At 45.0% G+C, this 26,054-nt stretch overlaps 1 protein-coding gene across 2 annotated transcripts in view; it reads right to left on the bottom strand.

Annotated features, from left to right (window-relative positions):
- Positions 1–26,054, bottom strand: part of Slc35f2 (solute carrier family 35 member F2) — a 48,068-nt gene that overhangs the window by 8,925 nt on the left and 13,089 nt on the right. For both annotated transcript variants that reach the window (XM_059267900.1, XM_059267899.1), the window contains exons 2-4: positions 8,105–8,280; positions 5,129–5,256; positions 836–995 (exon numbers count right to left, since the gene is read on the bottom strand). In XM_059267900.1, coding sequence (XP_059123883.1) covers positions 836–995; positions 5,129–5,256; positions 8,105–8,280 — 464 coding nt within the window. The remainder of the gene's footprint in view (positions 1–835; positions 996–5,128; positions 5,257–8,104; positions 8,281–26,054) is intronic.

Genomic DNA, 26,054 nt, shown 5'->3' with positions numbered 1-26,054 from the left:
AGGAGTTTGTTTAGAACTCTAGGAAAGAATGCTCGGTAAGGGAAGTGACTTTCTCCTGAGTCAAGGAGACCCTGAAATTACTACCATGGAGACTGGATAACTTCAGACCTGGTTGGGCAGCCATGTTGTCTGTTGAAATACACCAAAGCATTCAGATCAACAGGCATTAAAAAGGTTTCCAGCCAAGTCCCCCTTTTGTCCCTTTTTTTATAAAAAATGAAGCATTGCTGAGTGTGGTGACAGGTATGCTGTCCCTCAGCAACTGGGGGCTGAAGAAGGATCCTGAGTTCAAGGGCAGAAGGGAAAGAGAGAGGGAGAGAAGGTGGGGGGTGGGGAAGGATGGGAAAGAAGGAAGGAGGAAGGGAAGGAAAGAGTTAGAGAAGAAACAAAAAAGGAGGAAGAAAAGGAAACAGAGAAAGAATGACATAAAAAGGGAGAGACTATAAGGTTTTGGAGTAACTAACCATTTGCTTCAAAATGTTTGAAGCAAAAGATGATTTCTCCAAGTATACTTGAAATAAAGTTTTAAACATGCATAAATGGGGAAATGCAGTTAAAAGGAAGAAATCCAAACCAAATATTCAGCAGCAAGTGAGCAATGTGCTACAGGGAGTGCAGAGTGCCTGGGGAAGCATGCCAACACATCCCACTGAGGAGCCAGCCCAGCAAGCGCTGATGAGGAGCCAGCCCAGCAAACGGGTCCGTGCCGCTCACAGCACGGACTCCTGCTCACCTTCCAGAGTTCCCCCATCACCCACTTTCTGTCAGCGTGACTTCACCAGACTGACCCGAAAACACACCTCCGTGGCTGAGCCAGCCAGCGGCACAGTCTCACCTGAATTATCTTCTCTCCCTGCTAATATATCTGCACCAACCATGGTCCCTACACCCAGCAGACAGACAAACACGGCAATGAAGTGGATCACTTTGTATCTTGCCCGGAGAATGAACCAGGAGAGAGCCATCAGCACAGGAATCCCAAAGCAATCCAAGAGCTGCGGGGAAGGAAAGCAAGCAGGTTCAAACATCTCAGCAGCTTGTAATCGAGTAGTCACGGGAGGAAGTACTCCTGGGACACTGACTATGGTCGGCCCTGCATTGCAAGCGCTTTACCTGAGCTAACTCATTCGATCCTCTCAGTAACTCTCAGACTGGAATTGCAAACCTGTTTTAGATACACACACAAAACCCCAATGGCTAAAGAGAGATTAGTTGTCCCAAATGATACAGTTCAAAGTCAGGCTGGGCTGCAGCTCAATTGGTAGGGTGCTTGCCTGGCAGGTACAAAGCCCCCATTTTGAGCTCTAGTACCATCTAAAACCAGTACTTTGGAGGTAGAGGCAGGAGGATTAGGAGTTTAAGGTTATTGTTGGTTATACAGTGAATTCTAGACCAGCCTGGGATACATGAGACCTGTCTCAAAACAGAGAGACTCAAGGGCTGTCTATTCATTTTGTCCAGGAGCCTCTGCATTTTCCTCTGTGTTTATCCTTAAACTCACAAGACAGAGTCTCCTTCCAGTACATCCATTTACACAGTCAACAGGCATTTACTAAGCATGTCCAGTGTCCAAGACTCTGTAAGAGGCTTTGGGTATCAGCCCAGTAACAGAGTACTTGCCTGGCAAGCACAGGGGTGTGTGTGTGTGTGTGTGTGTGTGTGTGTGTGTGTGTGTGTGTGTGTGTTTGTGTGTCTGTCTGTCTGTCTGTCTGTCTGTGTGTTCATGTGTGTACACCATAAGAGGAGCTGGGAATACAGAACTGAACAAGACAGATGTAAGTCCCATCCTGAGGAACATACACTAAACTGGACAGACATGAAATAGAAATCACAAAGTCCAATATTTAATTGTAATTGACCAAAGTGCTACCAAGTACAGGCTACTATGAGGGACCAAACAGACACCATCTCTCTGACAATAGAGTTCAGTTCTACCATGTGAGATACATGCTTGCTCCCAGCGTGGAGTCCTGTTCATCTTTAGCATATGTTCCTCTATCATTTGGGTCCATAAGATACTTGCTATACCCCTCATACTGCCCATCTGATCAAATGGGGACAGAGAGCACTCAAACTGTAGCAAATCCAAAATCAATGACAAGAATAGAGAATTCACTTATTCGGTTCTTAATTTGACTTTGCGTGTGTGTGTGTGTGTGTGTGTGTGTGTGTGTGTGTGTGTGTGTGTGAATTCAAAGGTAAAATATACTGAAAATTGTTTTTTAATTTGTGTGGGGGATACGGTGATGTGCAGACCAGAAGAGGGTGTTGAGTCTCCTGGAGTCGAGTTGCAGGTGATTGTGAGCCACCTAATATACATCCTGGAAACAACTCCAGCTGGTTGCAAGGGTAGCAAGCGTTCTTACCCACTCAGCCATCTCTCCAAGCCCTGAAGGATAGCTCTTGATATATTAAAGCATGTCCAGGAATAAAGTGTAAATGTATGCCGTACACTGGTTATATCCCTGAAACTATATTCATTGCTCACTCTCTGGGCTTTTAAGTTTGTCCCTGGTTCTCTCCTCATTTAAATTGTGGGCAAGACCGAGCCTTAAGCCCCAAGTAGTCTGTGGGATCCTGTCTAAAGCAGTTTGTTGTTTGTTTCCATGGCAATTTGAGGCACTGGAGGCCTGCATACCTCCAGTGATGGGCCCTGGTCATCCTTTTGGGAGCCTGCCTGAACAACAAATCACTAAGCAATGTCATGGAAGACGTCAGGGGAATCCAACCATAATGGCTTAACACGGTCTAAGCTGTATTTCTTATTTAAAAAAAAAAAAAGGTAAGAAAATTCCACTCTAAAAGTTATCACAGAAGACTTCCCACCCAAAAAGTACATCTTCACATCAAACCTAAATTTAATCTATCTCTTAGAATCCTTGGTGGGGCATGACTATGACGGAGCTGCTTATGTCATGGAAGAACACAGAGGCTTCAGCCTCAACCCTGTCACTGAGTGATCTCCAGCCAGCCAGTCCCTGAGCCAAGTACAAAATGCTGGGACCAGATCCTGTGATCTCTGTGATCTCAGGTCCCACTCTGAAAGGCCATCGCTTCTTATCTGACACCTGTCACCTTGGGCCATGGGTCTACAGGGACGTCTTTTCTGAATGTTTTCTTGGGGTGGAGGTCCTTTCCTTTGATGCTTCCCGTTCCAAAAGTCTCATTTAATGTAAGCTTTAAAAATCATCATATTGTCCCAGTGAACAGAGTACTAATAAGACCCTAGTATAGGAGGAACTTGCATATACAAATGACTTTGACCAGATTAGAGGTGAAATCATTTCATCTATGATCACATGGGAAAACACTAATTTTCACCAAGCCTTGCCTTTTCAAGGTAAAATAAGCTCTATTTTGCCTCAGGTTCTTGATAGTTCCTAGATTTTGGAGATCTAAAGAACCTACTTATGTTAGGACAGTGAGAAAAATGAAACCTCAACAAGTTATAAGAAAAGGCTGGAGAGATGGCTCAGCGGTTAAGAGTACTGGTTGATCTTCCAGAGGACCAGGGTTCAATTCCCAGCATTCCTGTGACTCACAAAAACCCATAACTCCAATTACAGAGGATCTGATACCCCTTTATGGCCTCTGTGAGTACCAGGCACACACATGTGGTACAGAAACACATACACACAGGCAAAACACTCATATGGGGCAGGAGAGGTGGTTCAGCAGTTAAGAGTACTTGTTCTTGCAGAGAACCCAGGTTTGGTTCTTCTCTGTATCCACGTGAAGGCTCACAACTGTCTGTAATTCCAGTTCCAGGGCATCTGACACCCTCTTCTGGTCTCTGAGGGCACTAGGCATCTACATGGTATACACTCACACATGTAGTCAAAACATTCATACACACACACACACACACACACACACATTAAAAACACCAAAATATATACAATAAAATTTAAATTAGAAAGACTTGTAAGAGGAGGGTCAGGGAGAGTGCAGCTTGGTGAGTAGAATGCTTGCCTAACATGCACAAAGCCTTGGGTTCAATCCCTAGCTAGTGCTGCATAAGAAGAATGTAGCAGTATATACCCATAGTCACAGCACTTGGGAGGTAGAGGCAAGAAGACCAGAAGTTCAGGACCATCCTTAGCTACAACAGAGACCAACCTGCAACACACAAGACCTTGTCTTTAAAAAAATGTAAAGCTATAGAAACCAGGCACAGTGACTCCTTCCTGTAATCCTAGCACCTGGTGGGAAGCAGCTGACAGAGAATTATGAGTTCAGGACACAGTGAGTACCAGGCTATCCGGGCTACATTACAAGACCCTTTCTTGAGAAACAAAAGGGTTACAGAATCACTGAACGCTGAAGTCTAGATCTGACAGTGGTATATCTCACTTTCACCTCCATTTATAGAACATTTGACTGTTAAGGCAAGTTACGTGACGTGTCCCATCCTTTGCTAACACTAAGACGGCAGGATTCAGTCTTTCTCAACTCTACAAGGTTGAGAAGTATTGCTATGAAGGAACATTTTCCTTTCAACCCAGCAAGAGTAAACCCAATAACGGGCTGGTGAGATGGCCCAGCGGGTGAAGTTACTTGGTGGGCAATTCCCCAGAACCCATGTAAAGGAGGGTGAGAAGAGCTGACTCCAGAGCTGTCACCTGACCCCCACACACTAATAATAATAATACATCATTTTTAAATTAAATCTATGAAGAAATAGAAATAAGAGCTTCACTGGTATTGCCACTTCTCCCTAGTGTGTCCAGTAGGCTCTGCCAGGGGCTCCTATGTCCTGATTGGCTTACAGACCTCCAGCTTTGCAGTACAGAACCACACTACTTCTGGGTTTGAGCCAAACACACAACAGAACTGTCAGCATCACGACAGCAAGTGCCAGCTAAATATTTACCCCTATTTTACTCAGCACTGTTCTAATCTGCTATAGTGTGAGCAGCCTGGGAAGTCATTAACGTGTATACATTGTCAGTGATTTCAGGAAACGTGACTCAGCAGAACATATGCTGTACTGGAAAACACCTATCATCCACCTGTGTTTAGGGCTTCTTCAAATGCACGGGTTTCCAATAAAATTAGATGAACATATATGAGCACGTGTTCTCCTCTAGGGAAGCATAAGACCCCAAACGTCCAAACTCCCTCTTACCTGGACACTGGTCAGAGTTGTGTACTGGTATGCTCTGACAATCAGATAATTGGCTTCCACATCGGCAAGCCCCAGGAGAGTGTATTTCCACCATTTTCTTCTTAAAATCTCTAAAAGGTTATCACTGCCTGGTTGAAAGAAAGTTGGGTGAGTATACATTACCCATGACATGACACATACCAATCTGTAGACCAGAAAATCAAAACAAGGGTCTCTTGCATACTTCAAGTGTGGCCTGTCCTAACGTCAAGTACCCAGAGGGCAGACGTCAGTGCCGTCACCATCAGATGTGTCTAGTATGAAGCTAGAGTCTGTGCAACCATGCAAGGAGAAGGCAGGAAGAGAGCTGGAGAAAAGTGAAAATATACATAAACTAGTCAGGGCTGGGGATGTAGCTCAACTGGTGGAGTGCTCACCTAGCATGTACACATCCCCAGCACCACATGAACCCATCATGGTGGTACACAGCTGTAATCAGAAGGTAGAGATGGGAGCACCAGCAGTTCAAGGCCATCCTTGGCTAAAATAGGGAATTAAAAGTCAGCCTGGGATACCTAAGACCCTGCCTCAAACAATAATAATAAATAATATATCCGTTTATGAGCATGACTGAAGCCATTTCTGACAAGCCACAGACTATTCTCAAAGAGTGTCACGTTTTGACAAACTAATGGGTTATTGAACCCCCTTGCATGACTTTCTTTGAAGAAAACACAACAAGGTCATTCTTTAGAAAGAGATGTACTTTCAGCCGGGCGGTAGTGGTGCACACCTTTGATCTCAGCACTCGGAAGGTAGAGGCAGGCGGATCTCTGTGAGTTTGAGGCCAGCCTGGTCTACACAGCGAGTTCCAAGACAGGCTGTAAAGCTACACAGAGAAACCCTATCTCGAAAAAAGAAAAAAGAAAAAAAGAAAGAGACATACTTTCAAGTGAAATTGAAGCCAGTAATAAGCTTAGGAAAAGCTTCAGTGGCACCATTAACAAATGCTTTTTAATCACCCACACACAGCACAATTCTTCTGCTTTGAATTAACTGCGATTTACTCATCTCTGGATTCACAAGAGACAAAGAGTTGGCACATATGTTGGGGAGGCTTTGTGGTAAGATAATCTACAAAGCAATAGCAGGGCAGGGTGGCAAAAGCCTTTAACCCCAGCACTCAGTAGGTAGAGGAGTGTGAGTTCAAAGCCAACTTGGTCTACATGAGGGAGCTCCAGACCAGGCAGACCTGCATAGCTAAGACCCTGTCTCAAAAAACAGCAACCAAAAGAATGAAAAGTAGTGAGAATCACAATGATGGTAGTTAATACTGTTAGCCTGACAAGAGCTAGAATTACCTAAGAGACAGACATCCAGGCTCCATGCCTTCTCCACCATGATGGGCTGTCCCCTCGAACTGTGAGAGGAATAAACCCTTTCTCCCTTAAGTTGCCTTTGTTAGACATTCAGTCACAGAAATGAAATTCATACCATAGCCAATCAGCTATCGCTTCTTGGCATCTTGGCTAAGATTAAGTACAATAGCTAACTTAAGTAGAATATGTTTTTTTTAAAGACCAATTATTAGATATTGGTGTTTTTATTTATTTAGTGATTCACTTAAAGCGTTGTTGTACCGCCTATGGCCAAGCATGACTTGACTTGCTACCTGGAACAGAATGACCTGGAGACATAGCTGAAACACTGAGTCGTTGCCCTTAACAACCAGCTGGCTGCCACTTACGCTTCTGTAAAATCGTGCTTGCTTGCCCGGCCCACCTTGCAGTTTTAGAGTATAAAATGAGAACACAAACTGGACCCAGCAATGAAGACTTTCAGTTGTCCTGGCTCCCGTCCACTGGGGACATCTCCTCTCCTCCACTCTCACTGGTGTCGGAGTGTTTGTTCCAGAAAGATTCCCACAACATAACTACCACTAAAATCCAGTTACCAAGAAGGTTCTGAAAACTCAGAGCAAGTGTTCTCAACACATGACAGAAAAGCACATGACAGCTATGGCTTTGAGGGACCACACTGATGTGCTTGTAAATGACACTGACTTCCTGAAGGCACGTGCCGCCCAGGAAAGCAGAGTCCAGAGCTATCACTTGTTTGCTAGTTCTGCGCACCCCCACCTTGCCCTAGGGATCTTGCCAACTGTGGTACCTTAATGTGTTTCTCTAATCTCACAATGGCTTCTATTTCCTATAGTAGTGGTAATAATTAATAGTAATAATGTTAACAGGCAGGTCTGGTGGCTATAATCCCAAGGAGGCTGTGGCAAGAAGGTTAAAAAGTAAAAGAACAACTTGGCAAGATCCTGCCTCAAAATTAAAATTTAAAAAGGACTAGAGAGATTGCTCAGTGGTCAGAGCACTTGCTGTACAATCATGAGCGGAGTTCAGATCTCAGAACCCATGGAAGAAGCTGGCATCTGGCACACATGCCTATAACCCCAGCTCCAGGGTAGGTGGAGTCAGGAGGATCTCTGGGGCTTGCTGACTTCCAATCTAGCTGGAAAAAAACACAACTCTAAGTTTAGGGAGAGATCCTGCCTCAAAGAAACAGGAGAGTATTGGAAGAGATCGCCCAATGCCGCCTTCTAGCCTCTATGCATACCCCAATACCCATGCATACATAGACAATAATTTACATATTACACAGGCAATAAATAAATAAATCTTGAAATATGCAAAGAGAGGACTGGGGACAACACCATAGATTCGATCCATAGTACCACAAAACAAAGTTATGAATCTTGCCACATAGAAACAACATTGACTCCCTTAAGGAGTAACAACAGAGTAGTGGTTTTAAATGTTGGAAATAGAAGTACTGAACCTAGTCAGTTTAGGTCACATACACACACACACACACACACACACACACACACATCACATGCAAACATGTAGACATACATACACATGCAAAAAAATAATTTAAAAAGGAAAAGCAAAAAATGTATGGAACAGATGGTTCCTACATTTGACGTACCAGATCGAAATGCCAGAATCACCGTGTAGACCAGGAACAGCAGGCAGTAGTTGATGAAGCTCTGAAGCATGGGCGTGTTCACTCTGTACTTTTCCGCCAAGTACTGGCTGGTGATGGCTGTGCCACATATACACAAGGACAGCATCTGGCCCAGAGCTATGGTCTTCAAAATATCCCTAGAGAATAAAAGGACTCAGATTGACTTGCAAGAAGCTGCAACTCACACATACACACACTTTTTGCTATAAACACAATATGAATTACTGTGGAAATACGAATTAGTCTAAATTTTATTCTAATAATTATTCTTTATTTCTTTGTGCACATTTGTACAATGTGTGTGTGATGGGTCTGTATGTACATGTGTGTTTGTACTTTCATGGCGTGTGGCGGTCAGAGGACAACCTTGGCTATCTCTCTTCCTGTCCCACCTTCATGAGACCCGGTTGATTTGTCTCTCCACTGTGTACTCCCAGATAACTGGCTTACAAGCTTCAAAGACCCTCCTGTCTCCAGCTCCCACCTCACTGAAGAATCACTGGGCCTACAGGTGTCCATGACTGTGCCCAACTTTACGTAGCTTCTGGGGATTCGAACTCAGGTCTTTACACTTGCCTAGCAAACACTTCACCCACTGAGCCCATTGAGTCATTTAATTTAGAGGCACAGTTTCATGTGGCCCTAGCGGGGCTTGTACTTGCCATGGAGTGGATAATGACTTTGAATTTATGATCTGCCCACCACTACCTTCCTAGGGTTATGGTCATGTACTACCATACCCAGTTTATGAACTCAGAACTGCATCCACGGTAGGCAAGCATCCTACCAACTTAAACATATCCCAAGCCTCTTGGATTCATCTTATTGATTACTTCATGAGCACAAAAGTTGAATTAATAGAGTTTGAAAGGTTATATTTTTTATTCTCTTTTATTTTTCTCATACCCCGCCCCAATTTCCAAGGAGAGTTACTCTGCCCTTCACTGGCCATCCATTTAAAGAACATTTTGTTTACTTGGCTCTTCATGGACTAGTGGTGTGTGGTGGGGTGTATGATGCATGTGCTCCTACACACACACACACACACACACACACACACACACACACACACACTAAATAAATAAATGTAAATTTTTTTAAGAAGTAAAAGAGAGGAAGTACCAGGAAAACGGCTCAGTGTGTAAAGGTGCTTGCTGCCAAGCCGGATGACCTGAGTTCAATTCCCAGGACCCACGTGGTGGAAGGAGAGAACCAACCCCTGAAAGTTGTCCTCTGATCTACACATACACACCATGGCCGTCATGCCCCCCCCCCAACACATGCAATAAAGAAGTAAACATTTTAAATAGAAGGAGGCTGAGGCAGAAGGATTGATCACTCACAGTTCGAAGACAGCTTAAGCTACATAATGAGTTTCAAGGTCAGTTCGAGCTCTATAGTGAGACCCTGTCTAAATAAATAAAACGAGACAAATAGGGAGGGGAGTCTGGGAAATTAGCAGCAGTGGAGGACAGGGTATGTATTAGTTAGAGTCAAGAAAACTTAAACCTGTTTGGCAGACAAACAGAAGACAGCAAGAATAAAACGAAGATTGACAAGGAAGAAATTTAAGAGACATGGAAGACAGCTCTTGGAAGGGTCTAGAAGGAACCAGGTCTGAGCACACTGCAATGTAATCGAAATGCTCTCTAAATCAACACTTTATGGGGCGGGGGGAGGTGAGAAAGGGTCTCACTATGTAGCCCTGGCTGTCCTGGAACTCACTCTGTAGACCAGGCTAACCTCGAACTCAGAGAACCACCTGCCTTCACTTCCCGAGTGCTGGGATAAAGGCAAGCACCACCACACCTGGCTTGAATCAATACTTCTTAAACTTAAAAGAAATCATTGACAAAAAATTCATTATTAAATGAAGCTGAGAATCAACCTAAGTTTTTAGTTGTCCATCCTGACTGCACACTAGGATTGATGGAGGAGCTGCTTTTAAGATACTGACTGCTGGGGCTGGGGCTGGGTAGCCCAGTGATAGAATGCTTACCTAATAAGCAAATCCTAGGTGTGCCTTTAATCCCAGCACTCGGGAGGCAGAGGCAGGCGGATCTCTCTGAGTTCGCAGGCCAGCCTGGTCTACAGAGCGAGTTCCAGGAAAGTCTCCAAAAGCTACACAGAGAAACCCTGTCTTGAAAAAACAAAAACAAACAAACAACAACAACAAAAAAAAGCAAAATCCTAGTTGTAATACATAGTACCTCAAAACTAAACAATCAAATATCCCACTAAGATCAAAGGCTTAAAGAAATGAGACCACAGAATACTATAAAAATATGGAAGAACTTTTAAATATTTTATTACATTTATTGTGTCGTGCATACTCACCCAAACACCTGTAGCAGTCAGAGAACAACTTGCAGGAATCTAGTCTCTCCTTCTATCATGTGGGTTCTGGAGACTGAATTCAAGTCACCCAGTTTGGCAGCAAAGCGACTTTACCCCCTGAGCCCTCTCACCAGCAGCCCCTACCCCCCCCCCTTTAATATTGACTGTTGGGTTCTGTGGATGTGGCCCAGCTATGCGGTGTTCCTACAAGGGGTCCTGTGGTTTGGGAGGCAGTGACCCTTCCTAACTGCTCTCCTGGGGCACCCTCTCTCCCCAAACCCAGCCTCCACACTGCAAGAGTCCCTTTCTAAATTCTGATCTAATGGAATCATCCCTTGTCTACAGCCTTAAGTGGCTCCCGTCTGCCCTCATAGGAGCGCCCAACTTTAAAATGGCTGACAAGGCCACCCAGTGTCTGACCTCTGTGCCTGGCTCCAGTTAAATCTAGAAAGGTTCTTTCTCGTAGCTGATTTAATTGTCAAACTTTCTTTTCTTGTTTGCCATCTCTTTGTGTATCTATTTATTTTTGCTCTGATAAAGGGCTCATGTAGCCCATGCCGAGCTCAAACGTATCATACTATAGGATGCCCTTGAGCCCCCAATCCTCCTGCCTCTACTCTCCAGCATGGGGATTACAGGCAAGCAGCACTTTATGCAGTCCTGGGGATAGAACTCAGGGCTTCATGAATGCTAAGCAGGCACTCTAGCGACTGAGCCACATGTGCCCCAGCCTCACCGGCAAAATTTCTTATGGGACATTTAGCATATAACGAAAGCGTCCCCGGGGTATCGGTTTGAGGACCGCCAGCAGATGTCAAGTTCAATGAAGGCTGGGTACCTTTCGTAAAATGGTGTAATGTTTTCATATAACCCATGCACACCCTCCCGTGTGCTGTAGCCATGTCCAATCTACAATGCCTAATACAATGTCCGTGTCGTGTGAGCTGGTATGTGCTTGCTTCTCAGGGTCTAGTGCCAGGAGATCTGCACATGTTCGGTGTGTATGTTATTTTTTTCCCTTAATACTTTTAAACGAAATTGGTTGACTCCATAGGATAAAATGTACAGATATGGAGAGCCAAGTTTCTAACGTGTAATCAGTACATACTGCCTACCTGGGGCCTTAAGAAAATACGAGCAACACCAACACTCTTGGTTCCCCCAGTTATTGTTGGACCTTCCCTAGGGGTAAATACTTTCGAAAGCTTGCTACTCACTGTTCTCATCCATTTCAATTAACATTCATGTAAGTATCGCTAACCGTAAACTGTAGCTTCCCATCTTCCTCAACACTGAGAAAATTCTCCCTGTTAATTCTTTACCTCTTTTTCCTTTTCACAACTGTACAGTACTTTACTGTACTGTATCTATCTACTGACTCTACCACACTTTATTCTTTTGTTGATGAATATTTCGGTTAAATTCCAAGGTTTTGTTGTTCTTGTTTTTATAAATAATGCCTCTACACTCTTGCATAGGTTTCCTAATCACATATCCGGTTTGTTTTGTTTGTTTGTTTTAGCAATGGTACAAAGGGGTCATCAATACGCTAAGAGCGAGCTCTCCCAGGCACTCTGGGTTATCTGGTGAGAGCCACCTGAGGCTTCCTGAAAGAGGCCAGCTTTTGCTGTGGCTTCAGGGTCCCATGGTGACTTCCTGTGTGTGTCATCGAGTTTAAGTAGTTACTGTGAAGGAGACTCTGGTGCTAGGATATAAGTATACCTCACTTCACTGGTTTGCTAGACTCCTCTTCCAAAAGTTATCCTTCCCTGTGGTTTAGTCTCTTGCAGCCCCAAAGAAGGAGAAGGAGAGGGATGTCATGAACTAGCCAATCCCCACTAGGCCGTTGAAAGGAGTTTTCACCAAAGATGAACATAGGATTGAAACTGGCTCCCAGGAGGTATGACTGCTTTCCAGACATTTCACCTCCACAGGCCAGGGCACGAGCAAGACCTGAGGGAGGCTACCTCTCCCTCTGGAGCTCGCCTCACTGAGGGGGCGTGGTTTGCACTGGCTGGGGCTGAGGAGGCCCTACCCAGACAAAAGCAACCAAGGCAGCAACAGATGAAACTCAAATCCCCTTGGGTCTTCCTGTCCCTCCCCCGATTAATGTCTTCCCAAGTTTGCATCCTCTCCCCACTCTCCCTGGTCCCTCTCCACCACTCTGCCATCCTTCTCTCCACAGGGTTGTTTAGCACAGCTGACATTAGACCTCTTCTTCAAAGTCCCGCCCTCACCTTGCCTTAGGAAGTAACGCACCCTGGCCTCTCTCCTCCCATCACACCCCTTCCTCAAGCAAAACCAGCAAGTCGGGTATTCACACTCGAAAGCACACACAATCCAATCAAGCTCTGAGGAGCTAATCAAACCCAGACTGTGGGTCATAGCTCATAAGAGACTTGAAAGCAACAAGAAACGGGAAATAGGTTAGAATAAGAAACGTGGAGGCACTGAGCCCTGTTCACGAATTGGCAGAATTCCTCCAGGTGCTCATTTTTGTAGTCTACAAGAGCCCAATTAAGCAAACTGTCCTCCAACAGTTAAGTCTGACTGCCTCCTAGAAGAGAGAGTGTTCCAAATTGAATGCGGAGATTTTAAAGTTACAGAAACGCACTCCTGCCTCCAAATCCTAATGACCTCATCTATAATGGGGGAGGGGTGGGGGGGAGACAGAGAGAAGCTGGAGTGGGTGGAGGTTTAAGGAGAAGGGAAGTCACAGAAGGCCTAGAACAACGTCAGGCCCCACATGCATACCTGCATGTTATCGAAAGGGGCCTAGTGTGGAAGAATTCTGAGCAGACTCCACACCACACAAAACACTCCCCGACTAAGGGAGGCTCCCGGAAACAACACGCGTCCCACTGTGGACTGTATCCTGTCACAGTCTTTTCAAACAGAGGTGAACTTCAAAGGGCCGGAAGTGCTCTGCCTGCAAGACACACTTCCCAGTTTCTGACCTACTCGCCCTGGGAGCAGGGCCTCCAGGAACCCAGGCACTGCCTGGAGGGAGCTTGAAGGTAGAAAATGGGCTGAGTATGTTACTCTCTGCTATGCTACTGTTGACAGATAGTCTATGAACTTGAGAACCAAAAAAATGAAAGAAGAAAAGGCATTACCCCCTCTTCTTTCTTCCAGAAAAGTCTAAAGTACATAGCTTAATATCTCTTCCACTTCAAAACACAGTTGTGCATTGCTTTTAAGTAAAAATATACTTTGTTTTATTCACTCAGTAAATTCTTTTGAAGTTTTTTATTAATATATATTGATCACACACAACACTGACTTTCATAATATCTTGATCATATTTGTCCCCACTACCCTCTCTTAACCCCTTCCTCTTCCTAACTAATCACCTTCTCCTTCTTGCTCGTGGGGGGGGGGGGTGTAGGTGTGTGTAGATGTGTATAAAAGAACTTAATTAGGGTTAATTACAGGAGTATGGGCAACTTATCAGTGGCTACACCACTGATGAAAGTATTTCTCCCTTCCCTAGCAACTATTAGCTGTCAACAGACCCCCCCCAGGGAAGAACACAGCCTCAGGAGTCCTCCCACTTCCATGATGGAAGGTTGATAGGCCCAATCATGTTCAAGTCTTGTGCAGTTAATCATGGCTGCTAAGAGTTCAAGAGTGCAAGGGCCACATCATGCCCGGAAGACAGCATTCCACAACACTTCACCCCCTCCTCCAGCTTTTAACATTCCTTCTGCCTCACTCAGTAGGTTTGTCAGTCAGCTCTGGATGTCAGCGTATACCAAGTCCAAGGAATCTAGAACTTCTTCAATGTATGTATTTTCCACTCCAGGCTCTTTCCAGAAGCCCCTGGACCACAGTACCCCACAGACTCCTTATGGCCCACACTCCAAAACCCTAAGTTCCAAGAGCAGGACACTGCAGCCTTCGTGGTCAGCACAATGTCTACACGGAAGGGGCCTAAGGAGCGTTTGCTGCTGCTGAATATCCCTAAGTTTCTGTCTCCATGGGGATCTAGAGCCAACCATACAGAAAGGATACAATGGGAAGGTGGGAACAAGAGCTGTGCCGACAGCCAAGGGCCAGGACTTCCTGCAGAAGGTTCCTAACAGAAGACAGGTTGGAATACTTCCTGGTGAACTTCAAGGGAAACTGAAGGAAGGCTACCATTTGGTTCTGTGCCTAATTCAAATGCAAACTTTACACAGTATACCTAAGAGACAGACACAATGACCTTCATTCCTGTCCCCAGATCTTCACAATAACCACTTTCCCTGTCACAATGACCTTCACAATGACCACTGTAAACAAACTCAATTAATTCAAGTAGATTTTTCTCTACACAGCATGATGATTGATCTTCATTGCCAACAAGAGTGAATTAAGATTCATCATGAAAATATACCTTTGGGTATTGTGGTGGTTTGAAAGGAAATGGCCTCCATAAGCCCATAGGGAGTGGCACTATTAGTAGGAGGTGTGGCCTTACTGGAGTAGGTGTGACTTTGTTGGAGGAAGTGTCACTGTGAGGGTGTGCTTTGAGATCTTAGATGCTCAAACCAGGCCAGTGGCTCACTGTCTCTTCCTGCTGCCTTCAGATCTGGATGTAGAACTCTCAACTCCCTCTCCAGCACCATGCCTATATGCATGCCACCATGCTTCCCACCATGATGGCAATGGACTAAACCTTTGAACTGTAAGCCAGCCCCAATTAAAGGTTTTCCTTTATAAGAGTTGCCGTGGTCATGGTGTCTCTTCACAGCAATAGAAACCCTAAGACAGGTGTGTCCATGAGAGTTTTTCCAGAAAGGTTTAATGGAAGAAGGAAGATCCGCTTTGAGTGTGGACAGCACCATCTCACGGACTGAATAAAAGGGAGAAAGTGAGCATAAAGCTTTATGGCTCTGCTTCCTGACCCCAGATGCCATGTGCACAGAGGCCTCCTGCTCTTGCCACCATGCCTTCCCTGCCATGACAGCCTCAGACTGTGAGCCAAATGTACCTTTTGTCAGGCATTTTCTCACAGCGACAAGAGGTAACCAAAGTGCACAGTGAATGGCAACGTAGGTGGCTGATTTATTTCCGTGAACGTTCAGCTATGGTGTTGACAGGCACAGCTCTAGCCCAGCACCTTTTGATGTTTAATGGGATGTGAACCACCTGAATACCTTTGTCAGTTGCCCTGAGAGTCTCTGTTTCAAAGAAGCTAAATGCTGAGGCCCATTACAAGAATAAAGAGTGTTGGGAAAATGGCTGATTTCAGAACTGGGGTAGGAAGTGAACAAAACAAGCTTGGGCCAGCTTATCAAACCAGAACACATGAGGTCTGGAAGCAGCTGGAAGAACGGGCCTTCTAGGTACGGTAAGGATGCTGCAGTGGGCTGAGACACATAAAATGTCTGCACCAGAGGCTTAACAGCAGCACCAACTCATAAAGGGGCACTCTTTATTTTATGTGCATTGGCGTTTGCCTGCATGTGTGTCTGTGTGAGGGTGTCAGATGCCCTGGAACTGGAGTTAACAACAGACAGTTGTTAGCTGCCATATGGGTGCTGGGAACTGAACCCAGGTCCTCTGGAATAGCAGCCAGTGCTCTTAACCGCTGAGCCATCTCTCCAGCCCCTTACCCTGCCTTTTCTATCCAAATTATGTTCCATGAGGTGACCGAAGGATGGATGAAGGAGGAGAGTTTGTATACACTCTAGAAAATTAATGATGATGAAATAACAGAGACATGATCACTTTATAAGTCATAATCTTAAAAAATGTCTATAAATTAGGCATGGTGACATATGCCTTTAATCCCAGAACTTGAGAGGCAGAGGCAAGGTGAATCTCTGTGAGTCTAAAACTAGTCTGGTCTGCATAGAGAGCTCCAGGCCAGCAGAGACTACAGGTGGGACCCTGTCTTCAAATAGACACACACAGAGAGTTTTGTGTGCATACGTGTGTGTGTGTATGTGTGTGTGTGTGTGTGTGTGTGTGTGTGAAACAGGATCTCATATACCCCAGGCTGACCTCCAATTCATTATGTATAATCCTCCTGCTTCCACCTCCAGAGTACCAGCATCACAGCCCTCATCACCATGCCCAGTGACAAGATTTTTCATACACACTAAAACATCACATATGTGTGGTCTCAGCTATAATTATATCTAGTGTGGTAACACTCATTTGCTCTTGCTAATCAGGAGTTCCAGTGTGTGATCAGTTAAAAGACAGAGGAAAAAAATAATTTCATTATTCACAAATGCAAGGATAGGAACAATGCGTAGCAATCTTTCAAAATAGAATTCCTACATTCCTAGCCAAAATAAGAAGGAAAAAGAAAAGAAATTTGTAATGGAGGAAGACCTAAAGTTAAACAGAGCATCTGTTTTTGTCCGGATCCCTGTGCAATTCTCGGGCCCCTGAAAGGCAGCTTGACGCTCATCTCCGGCTGGGTGTGAATCAGTAAGAACTGGCTGGCTGGACCACAGCAAGGCTAACACCGCAGGGAGAGCCAGGCTTTCCGAGGGCTGCAGGGGCCCATCCGCAGCAAACGGATGATGGAGCTTATGATGGGTCCTAAGACAAAACCACTCTAGAGTGCAACTTAGAAACACGTTGTTAGGAACAAATGAAGAGTGATCTTGGTCTTGCAGAAAGGAACACAAGGAAAATATAAAGTAAAGCAGGTGTGTGTGCCGGAACCCAAGCACACCTGGCCAAGAGGGCTTCTTTCTTTTATCCCTGGTGGTGGTGGTGACTGCATCTTATCCCATTGGTGGGGGCTCAGCTTCACAATCAGAAGGCAAATTGGTTAATCTGTACAAACGGGAAGGTTCAGGAAATATGAGCTCTTACTAGGCTAAATATCTCTAATAGGAAAAAGAAAAAAAAAATGTTCCTAATAGTGTGGACCCAAAGACAAATGCCAGCAAACAAGCATTTAAATATGGTGGAGCCAGGCATGGAGGCACATACTTGTAACCCAGCACTTGGGAGGTGGAAGCAGGAGGATAAGGAATTCAAGGTCATCCTCAAGTACAGAGTGAATCAGTCTGGACTAAATGAGACCCTGTCTCAAAAAGCCTAATTAATGAATTAACTGGAGCAGGAGAGATAGTAACTTCGTAGCTAAGAGCGTATACATTTGCTGAGAGCTCTCGCAGAGGATTAAGCTCAGTTCCCAGCACCCTCGTCAGCTCACAGTCACCAACTCCAGTTCCAGGGAATCCAATGCTCCCTTCTGGCCTTCTTGGGCACCTGAACGTACATAACAGATACAAAGATGTACACATAAGTTTAAACAAATAAATATGATGATGGAGATAACATCAATAATGTGGGGCTAGGGTGTAACTCAATGGTGGACACAAGGCCCTCGGTTTGATCCCTAACATTGCAAAAAATAAAAAATAGAAATATAAAATAAGCTACAATGTACAGTGTAATGGAGCAGAGTGGTAGTGATCAGTTCTGCTGGGCAGCATGAATTCTGCCCAGAAAACTTGGCAATTGGTGGGTGGGGCGTCTCTTGGTCCATTATCTGTATCTGAATGGAAGACAGAGCCCAAAGGGGACAGGATGGAAAGATGGAGAAAATTATGAGGTATCAAAAGAGAAGAGGGCCCCTCACCACAGGGTCTGGGTTGGAGCCTCTCACAGGCTGAGACTCAAAAACTCTAATACAGTTAACAACATTTGTCATGAAGGCTGCCAACGCAGAAACAATACATAAATGTTAAAATAACAATGAACTTGGCTTAGGGCCCAAGCCTGTATGACCTTCAAGTAGTCTTACTCCTTCCCAGATATTTTCTGGGAATCTCAAAAACAAGACCAAAGCTTTGTTTACGGTCAAAAATCAAATATTCTTAACTTTCCTGCAACCCTTGGGAACAAGAGTTTTACCTTATCATCTGCAGCCTGCCCAATGCATAGGAACCAACCACCCTAGGACATCATTTAAGTCCTGAGGTGCAACGGCGAGAAGCCACCCCAACCTGTAAAGACTTCATTGGCTCCCCTTTCAGACCTCCCACACCCATCGCTCAGGTGTGTCTTACTGTCTTCCCAAGTACCTGTCTTTCAACTCTTGTGCTTAAAAATGCCTTCTCATAAACTCCGACTCTGCTTCTTACTAGCTCATTCTAAAATTCTTTTCTGCCGCGAGAGTCAAAGTCCTTAAAAGATAAGAAACCTTCAGCTGCTGCTTCAGCTGGGAGGCGTTTTTGCCCCGAGCCTTTGAACTCCAAGAGTAGAAAAGGTTCAGGAAGTCGAGCTCTAGGACTGGATTTGCCAAGAAACTTCAGATCTTCTTTCTCACGGTGGGTTACAGGCTAGCTGCCATGCCCATCCAGCATCTGCAGGGGGTTTAACTGCTAAGCCACCCCCTCGTCCTCATCGTGACTTACATTACACTCTTTAGTGATGTCAGTTAGCAATAGTTTTAGGACCCAGGGGGATCTTAACAATGTGTCCCTCTGAAAACATAGAGAAGTAGAGATAGATCCCTGATGTCATGGGATTCACAACACAGAAGTGAAGAACAGTAAAGAACTCACGGAAAGTGTGGTGAGTGTTAAGAAATGGGCAGCTGGGATGGGATTTCGTGGTATTTCATAGACTCAAAGAATGAAGAGAAGTTATTCAGGTCAAGAGAAGAGCCATGGAGGATGGGAAGGTTTCTTAGACTGTGTGCAAGCATGGTGACCTGAGCCCAATCCCCAGAGGACATGTGAAAAGTTGAGCATGGTGGCACACCTTCATAACCCCAGCACTAAGAAGGCGAAGGCAGGCAGATCCCAGGGGCTGGCCTAGCTCAATCGGTTAGCCCCAGGTCAAAGTGAGAGATAATCTTTCCAAAAAGATGGACGGGAGCCAGAGGTGGCTCTGTGTTCAAGAGTACTTGTGCACAGCAGTGGTGGCGCACGCCTTTGATCCCAACACTTGGGAGGCAGAGACAGGCAGATCTCCTAGTGTGAGGTCAGCCTGGTCTACAGAGTGAGTTCCACAATAGCCAGGGTTACACAGAGAAACACAGCATCGAAAAACCAATAAATAAACAAACAAAATAAGAGTACTTGTTACTCTTGGAGAGGACATGGATTGAGTTCCAGGACAGCCAGGGTTACACAGAGAAACTCTGTTGATCGTTAGATAGGTAGGTAGATAGATAGATAGATAGATAGATAGATAGATAGATAGATAGATAGATAGGTAGGTAGGTAGGTAGGTAGGTAGGTAGATAGATAGATAGATAGATAGATAGATAGATAGATAGATAGATAGATAGATAGAGATAGAGAGAGAGAGAGATAGATAGATAGATAGATAGATAGATAGATAGATAGACAGATAGACAGACAGACAGATAGATGGAAGAATACTTGTTCTTACAGAGGACGTGGGTTTGGTTCCTCACCACCAGGATAGCCATCCTGAGGAATGATACTCAAGCTTGTTCTTTGGCTTCCACACCACGCATGTACATGTATAAACACTTGTACCAGCACACATACATGAACATACAGTACAAAAATCACACATAAAAGGGATAGGTGTGGGGAGACTCCATGGGAACCATCGTCCCATCAGATGGAAGATCATTCTCCAGCACCAGTGTGGACGAGTAACTCTCCAAGGGAATCAGTATCCACAAAATCTCTCCCAAACCTGTGGTACAACTAGAAACGAGCGGGAATAGTTCTTGACTGGTAATTTCAAAGAATGAGTATGTGTGGAGAGCTACCTAAATGAAAAGAATTGAGAAAGATTTCCCTGATGTAAATGATTGCTACACTGTTACCAAATCCAGACTGCACAAGCTGTCCTGGAGCTCACTACATAGCCCAGGCGGACTTCACACTGTTCATCCCCCTGCTTCAGCTCCCCAAATGGTGCGATTATAGGTGTGTGCATCCACCCTTAAAGCTACTTGTTTCATTGTCACCATTTTAGATCCTGTGACTAAATGTGGGAGGGAAGTAAAGGCCACTCCACAAACAGCCACATTCTTCCCTCAAACATGTAAACAGGACACGGGTTAAAAGCCTTGAACTGGGGACACTGTTGTGGATTATTTATCCAGGAAGGTCCAATAAGGAAGAACCTTTCTCAACTTAATCAGAGAAAGAGGTAACTACAGAAGGATTAGAGACGTTGGCTTTGGAGATGAGAAGGGGCCACGAGATAGGACATGCAGGTGGCTCTTAAGAAAATGGAGACAAAGGACTGGATTCCCGACTAGAGCATCTAGAAAAGGACACAGCTCTACCAATACTAATTTTGGCCCAATGAGGCTTCTGTTGGTTGGCCTTCTGAGCCACGGAATGCAAGATAGTAAAGTCACGTTGCTTTGGCCATTAAACTTAATGAAGATGAAATAACAGAGACACGATAACTTTATAAGCCATAATTTTAAAACATGGCTAGAGGCTAAGGCATGGTGGCACATGCCTTTAATCCCAGCCCTTGAGGGGCCGAGGCAGGCAGTTTGTTAGGACAGCCACAGACAACTAATAGACAAAACTAATTATGCATGAGCTATTTTAAAAACAGTACGGGGCTTACTGTTAGAACTACTTACATTCTTCTTAGTAAATTTGCTTAGGAGAAAGATAATCACATCAAATAAAGGATCTATTAAACAGCTGTGGGCAAAGTCAATCAGGAGCCACTTTGGATTAAAACACTCACCACTTGGGGGGGGGGGGTTGATAAAAACCAGGCCTTCAAGCCAGAAACTGATAAAATCGTTTTACCCAAATGAACAAAAATTAAACTTGTAAATCTGGTGGTTTCTTCTTACACCTCTAGTTCTGTGTGAGCCTTACATAGTCAAGAACATAGAGGACGTGTTAATAGTCTCTCTCCCCGGTACAGTAAGAGGAACTGGGGGAAGCACCGGCCACCACACTGAGTTCCCACATATATTATTAACTTGCTGGATTTTCACACAACAGTAAGAATACACATCATCTTTGCAAAGATTCTGTCGCCTGACCAAGTTCAAATGTCACTCAAAACAGGGACACCGAAGTCCAAAGATGATGTTGGCGCCGGTCTGTGTTCTTTCCATCTGCCAGGCTCAGAAGATGGAAAGAGGGAGAAGAAGGTAAGAAAAGAGATGGGGGCTGGCAAGCTGGCTCGGTGGGTGAAGGCATTTGCTGCTAAGCCTAACTATCTGAGTTCCATACCTGGGACCTGCATGGTAGGAGGAGGGAACTGACTACAGTGGCTTGTCCCCTTGCTTTCTCACACACACACATACACACACACACACACACACACACACACACACACACACACACAAAAGAAAAGGGCCCAGTACCAGATTGTCAACCTATAAATTCCTACTTCGTTTTTGACTATAATCCTCCTAATCCCATTTTCTACATTGTGACAGCATGCATTGCATTTGTTTTACTGGTCTATGAATGCAGACACTGTCACGGACGTTCTGCCTGCTTCCCCCATATCTACAGTCAAATAAAACATAGTGATAACAGTAATGGTAAGGATCATGACTGAGTGCACACTACAGAGCACTAGTCTAAGGATTTCACATCTCTACTTCATTTTTAACACAACAGCCTATTTGAGAGAGGCGCAATTATTGCTCCTATTTATTGATAAAGATGCAGAGATATGGAGCTGTACTGAAAAAGGACTACCTCTATCTCTGAAGACTCACAAAAAGAGTATTAATAATAACCTTCATATCCTAACAGATGTGAAGTAGTGGAGTGGAAATACCTGTGGGCCAGATATCACATTAAACACCCTTACTCGTCACTCAAATCTAACCAAAACTCTTGCAAGGCAGGGACTACGGGCACAGTCACATGGGTAAGAGACTGAGCTTCCGCCATTCGGAGAAATAACTTGCCTAGTTCGGGGAATTATTAAGTCTGTGTTCTTCCTGCTTTTCACACTGTCCCTTGATAACCGCAATAAAATGTGGTCTTGAGGATTACAGTGCCACACAGGGACCAGCTGATATGAATTACCCCACATCACTAACAACGGGCACTGACGCACAGCCCACTGGGGGCATGTTTGACAAATATTTGAATGCATGGTGTTTTGGTGAAAATAAGGGAGACAGCATAAAATCTATCCTGAAAGGGGCTGAGGGGAGGATGAAGAAGCTCAGGATTAACCTGGGGCGACATCAACACGGCTGACCTGCAGGAGTTTCCATCCCTAAGACAATCCACGAGGCAGGCTCTGCCCACCACTTGGCAGAAGAACTGAGGGCACACTAACCCTGCTCTCAACAGGCAGCCAGGAAGCCACAGCCCATAAAACATGGAGTTCCTAAAGCTGCCTGCATTTATTAGGGCGAGACCTAATACAAAGTTTGGAAAGGCTACTTTTTTCAACGTCTAAATTTACCTGCTTGTGGATTAGCAAAACAAAAGTCATTTTCCCTCTGGTTGTTGGTGTGGTTTACACTGCAGATGCGTGTCTTCAAATGAAGACAACTGTCTGGCCCGCTGGTGGAAGCAAGAAGCCCACGGTGAAGGAAGGCAGGGCACAGAGCTGGAGCCCTAGTGTGGTTTGGGTTCCTGGCTACAGCTGCCTCCACGCTGTGGTTTGGCAGCTCCGCCCTCCTTGACTCTGGAAAGCAATATATCTTTTTTCCCATGCCAGTGGTGAGCTGGATTTCCCTAAGAACCCATCCACCACACTCAGCAGCTGCCCACCAGTCGTCTGAGGACAGAAGTGAGGACCAGATCTCAAAGCTCCTGGGGACAGGGCCCAGCGAGAGAACTGGGAGGGGCAGTGTTTGAGGAGATTTCCTGTGAGTCACTGGGTCCTTTCCAACCTTTTCTGGTTTGAAACACCCACCAGTTTCAAACCAGAAAAACTGTCACACTCCTCCCTTAAGTCAGGCTCAGCTGGCATTGGTTTCAGCCAGTCCACTCTCCCTCAGTGCTCTCAAACTTTTTAAGAGATCTTCAACTACCAGACAAGAGGAAAAGAGCATCAGTGTAAAGCTAGTGCACTCACACACACACACACACACACACACACAAACACAAACACAAATGAAAGAAAGAAAGAAGAAAAGAAAGAAAACCTAAAGCCAAATGTGGTGGTTCATGCTTCTATCCTTGTGCTGGGAAGATGGAAACAGGCAGATCCCTGGTGCTCTGTGCCCAGCCAGCCTAGCCTACTAACTGAGTTCCAAGCCCGAGAGAGGAATGATACCCATGGTTGTTCATATGGTCCTCTTGTCTCCAGATGCACTCTTGCATAAATACACAACACACACACACACACACACACACACACACACACACACACACACAAGTGTTAGGAAGGACCTGGCTCCACAAGGTTTCTCACGCGTGGCTGGTGGGGTATAAATCAGTACAACTTTGGAAAGCCATTCAAATGGCCCACAAGCCAGTAATTCCTTTCCTAGGCAAATGTGTATTTAAACATGTAAAGGAAGCTCTTACCATGTGATGAACAGGAAGCATTTGGTTTGTTCTGCAGCCCTGGGGATCAAACCCAGGGCCTTGTGCACACTAAGCTAGGGCTCTACCACTCACTACACCATGGTCCTATAGGAACATGTGGAAGAATATTCCTAGAAGTCCTATTCACAAGAACACAAACACCCAAACACCTACTGACAGTGAATGCAAGAATGAACCCAGGAAAGAACAAATAAAGTGCGGCGTATCCTAAGGAAGGAGTATTATTTAGAGTAATTGCAAATATTGTTCAGCATCATAGAACAACATGCATCAATCTTTACAATGTGGCATGAGTGATCTCGATGTATTACACGGCACAGTATCCTTTTTACGAGGTAAGAAGGTTCAGTAAGGACTGCAGAGATGCTCAGCAGCTGACAGTGCCTGCCACTCTTACAGAGGACCCGAGTTCAATTCCAGCTCACAACTGCCTGTAACTCCAACTCCAGGGAATCTGACCCACTCTTCTGACCTCTGAGAGGGCGCCTGAACTCATGTACACACACACACACACACACACACACACACACACACATACACACACACACACACGCACGCACGCACGCACGCACGCACGCACGCACCCACGCAGGGACACACATAGAATTAAAAATAAAAAAATAGGAGCTGACTATCTTATTCTTTCTCTCATGTATAGAATCTAAATTTTAAAAAAGAGGGATAAGAGAATGGGGCTGTTCTGGTTAGTCTTACATCAAGCTGGCACAAGCTAGGATTACCTGAAAGGAAGGAATCTCAATTGAGAAAGTGCTTCTAAAAGGTGCAGCTGAATAAGAAAATGAAGATATTTTCTTAATTAGTGATTGGTGGGGGAGGGCCACATTGTGAGTGGTGCCATCCCTGGGCTGGTGGTTCTGGGTTCTATAAGAAAACAGGCTGGGCAACCATGGGGATCAAGCCGGTAAGCAGCACCCCTCCACGGCCTCTGCATCAGCTCCTGCCTCCTTGCAGCCTTGCTTGAGTTCCTGTCCTGACTTCTTCCAATGATGAATTGTGATCTGGAAGTGTAAGTCATATAAACCCAAAAATGGGGGGGGGGGGGACGGGCAGGGAATGGCCCAACAGTTAAGAGCACTGGCTGCTTTTTTAGAACATTTAGGTTCAGTTCCCAGCACCCATGAGGTGACTTTCAACTCCCTGTAGCTCTCATTCCAGGGGATCTGATGCCCTCTTCTGGCCTCCTTGGTGCACAGATATTAATGCAGGCAAAACACCCGTACACATAAAGTAAAATAAAATAAAATAATCATTTAAGAATACACCTTTTAGGCAGGGTGTGGTGGTGCTAACCTTTAATCCCAGAATTCTGGAGGCAGAGGCAGGAGGATCTCTGTGAGTTGGAGGCCACCTTGGTCTACAGAGTGAGTTCTGGGACAACTAAGGCTACCACAGAGAAACCCTGTCTTGGGAAAAAAATAAAATAAAATAAAATATCTTTTAGAGCTGGGCGGTGGTGGCACACGTCTTTAATCCCAGCACTCCAGAGGCAGAGGCAGGCAGATCTCTGTGAGTTCGAGGCCAGCCTGGTTGGTCTACAGATCGAGATCCAGGACAGGCACCAAAACTACACAGAGAAATCCTGTCTTGAAAAAAAAAAAACAATAAATAGATAGATAGATAGATAGATAGATAGATAGATAGATAAAATACCTTTTAGATATATAGATATTTCCCATTGTAGTATATAGCTGAAAATCCACAACACTAAGGAGGTGCAGACAGGAGAATGAGGAAGGAGTTCAAGGTCATCCTTGGCTATATATGGAATACAAAGGCCATCCTGAGGTAACTGAGACCCAATCTAAAAGAAAGAACTGGGCATGGTGGATCGCGCCTAATTAACCCAAGCACTCTGGAGGTGGAGACAGGCAGATCTCTATGAATTAGATGCCATCCTGGTCTACATAGTGAGTTACAGGCCAGCCAAGGTTACATAGTGAGACCCTTTTCACGAAGAGAGATGGGGGGAAGGAGGGAAGAGAAAGTCACACAGATAAAAACTATATTTAAGCCGGGCGGTGGTGGCGCATGCCTTGAATCCCAGCACTCAGGAGGCAGAGGCAGGCGGATCTCTGTGAGTTCGAGGCCAGCCTGAGCTACAG

Source organism: Peromyscus eremicus, chromosome 7 (assembly GCF_949786415.1).
Source record: "Peromyscus eremicus chromosome 7, PerEre_H2_v1, whole genome shotgun sequence".
Taxonomy (NCBI): Eukaryota; Metazoa; Chordata; class Mammalia; order Rodentia; family Cricetidae; genus Peromyscus; species Peromyscus eremicus.
Note: the sequence above shows the minus strand (reverse complement) of the source record. Positions and strands in the feature narration are given on the sequence as shown.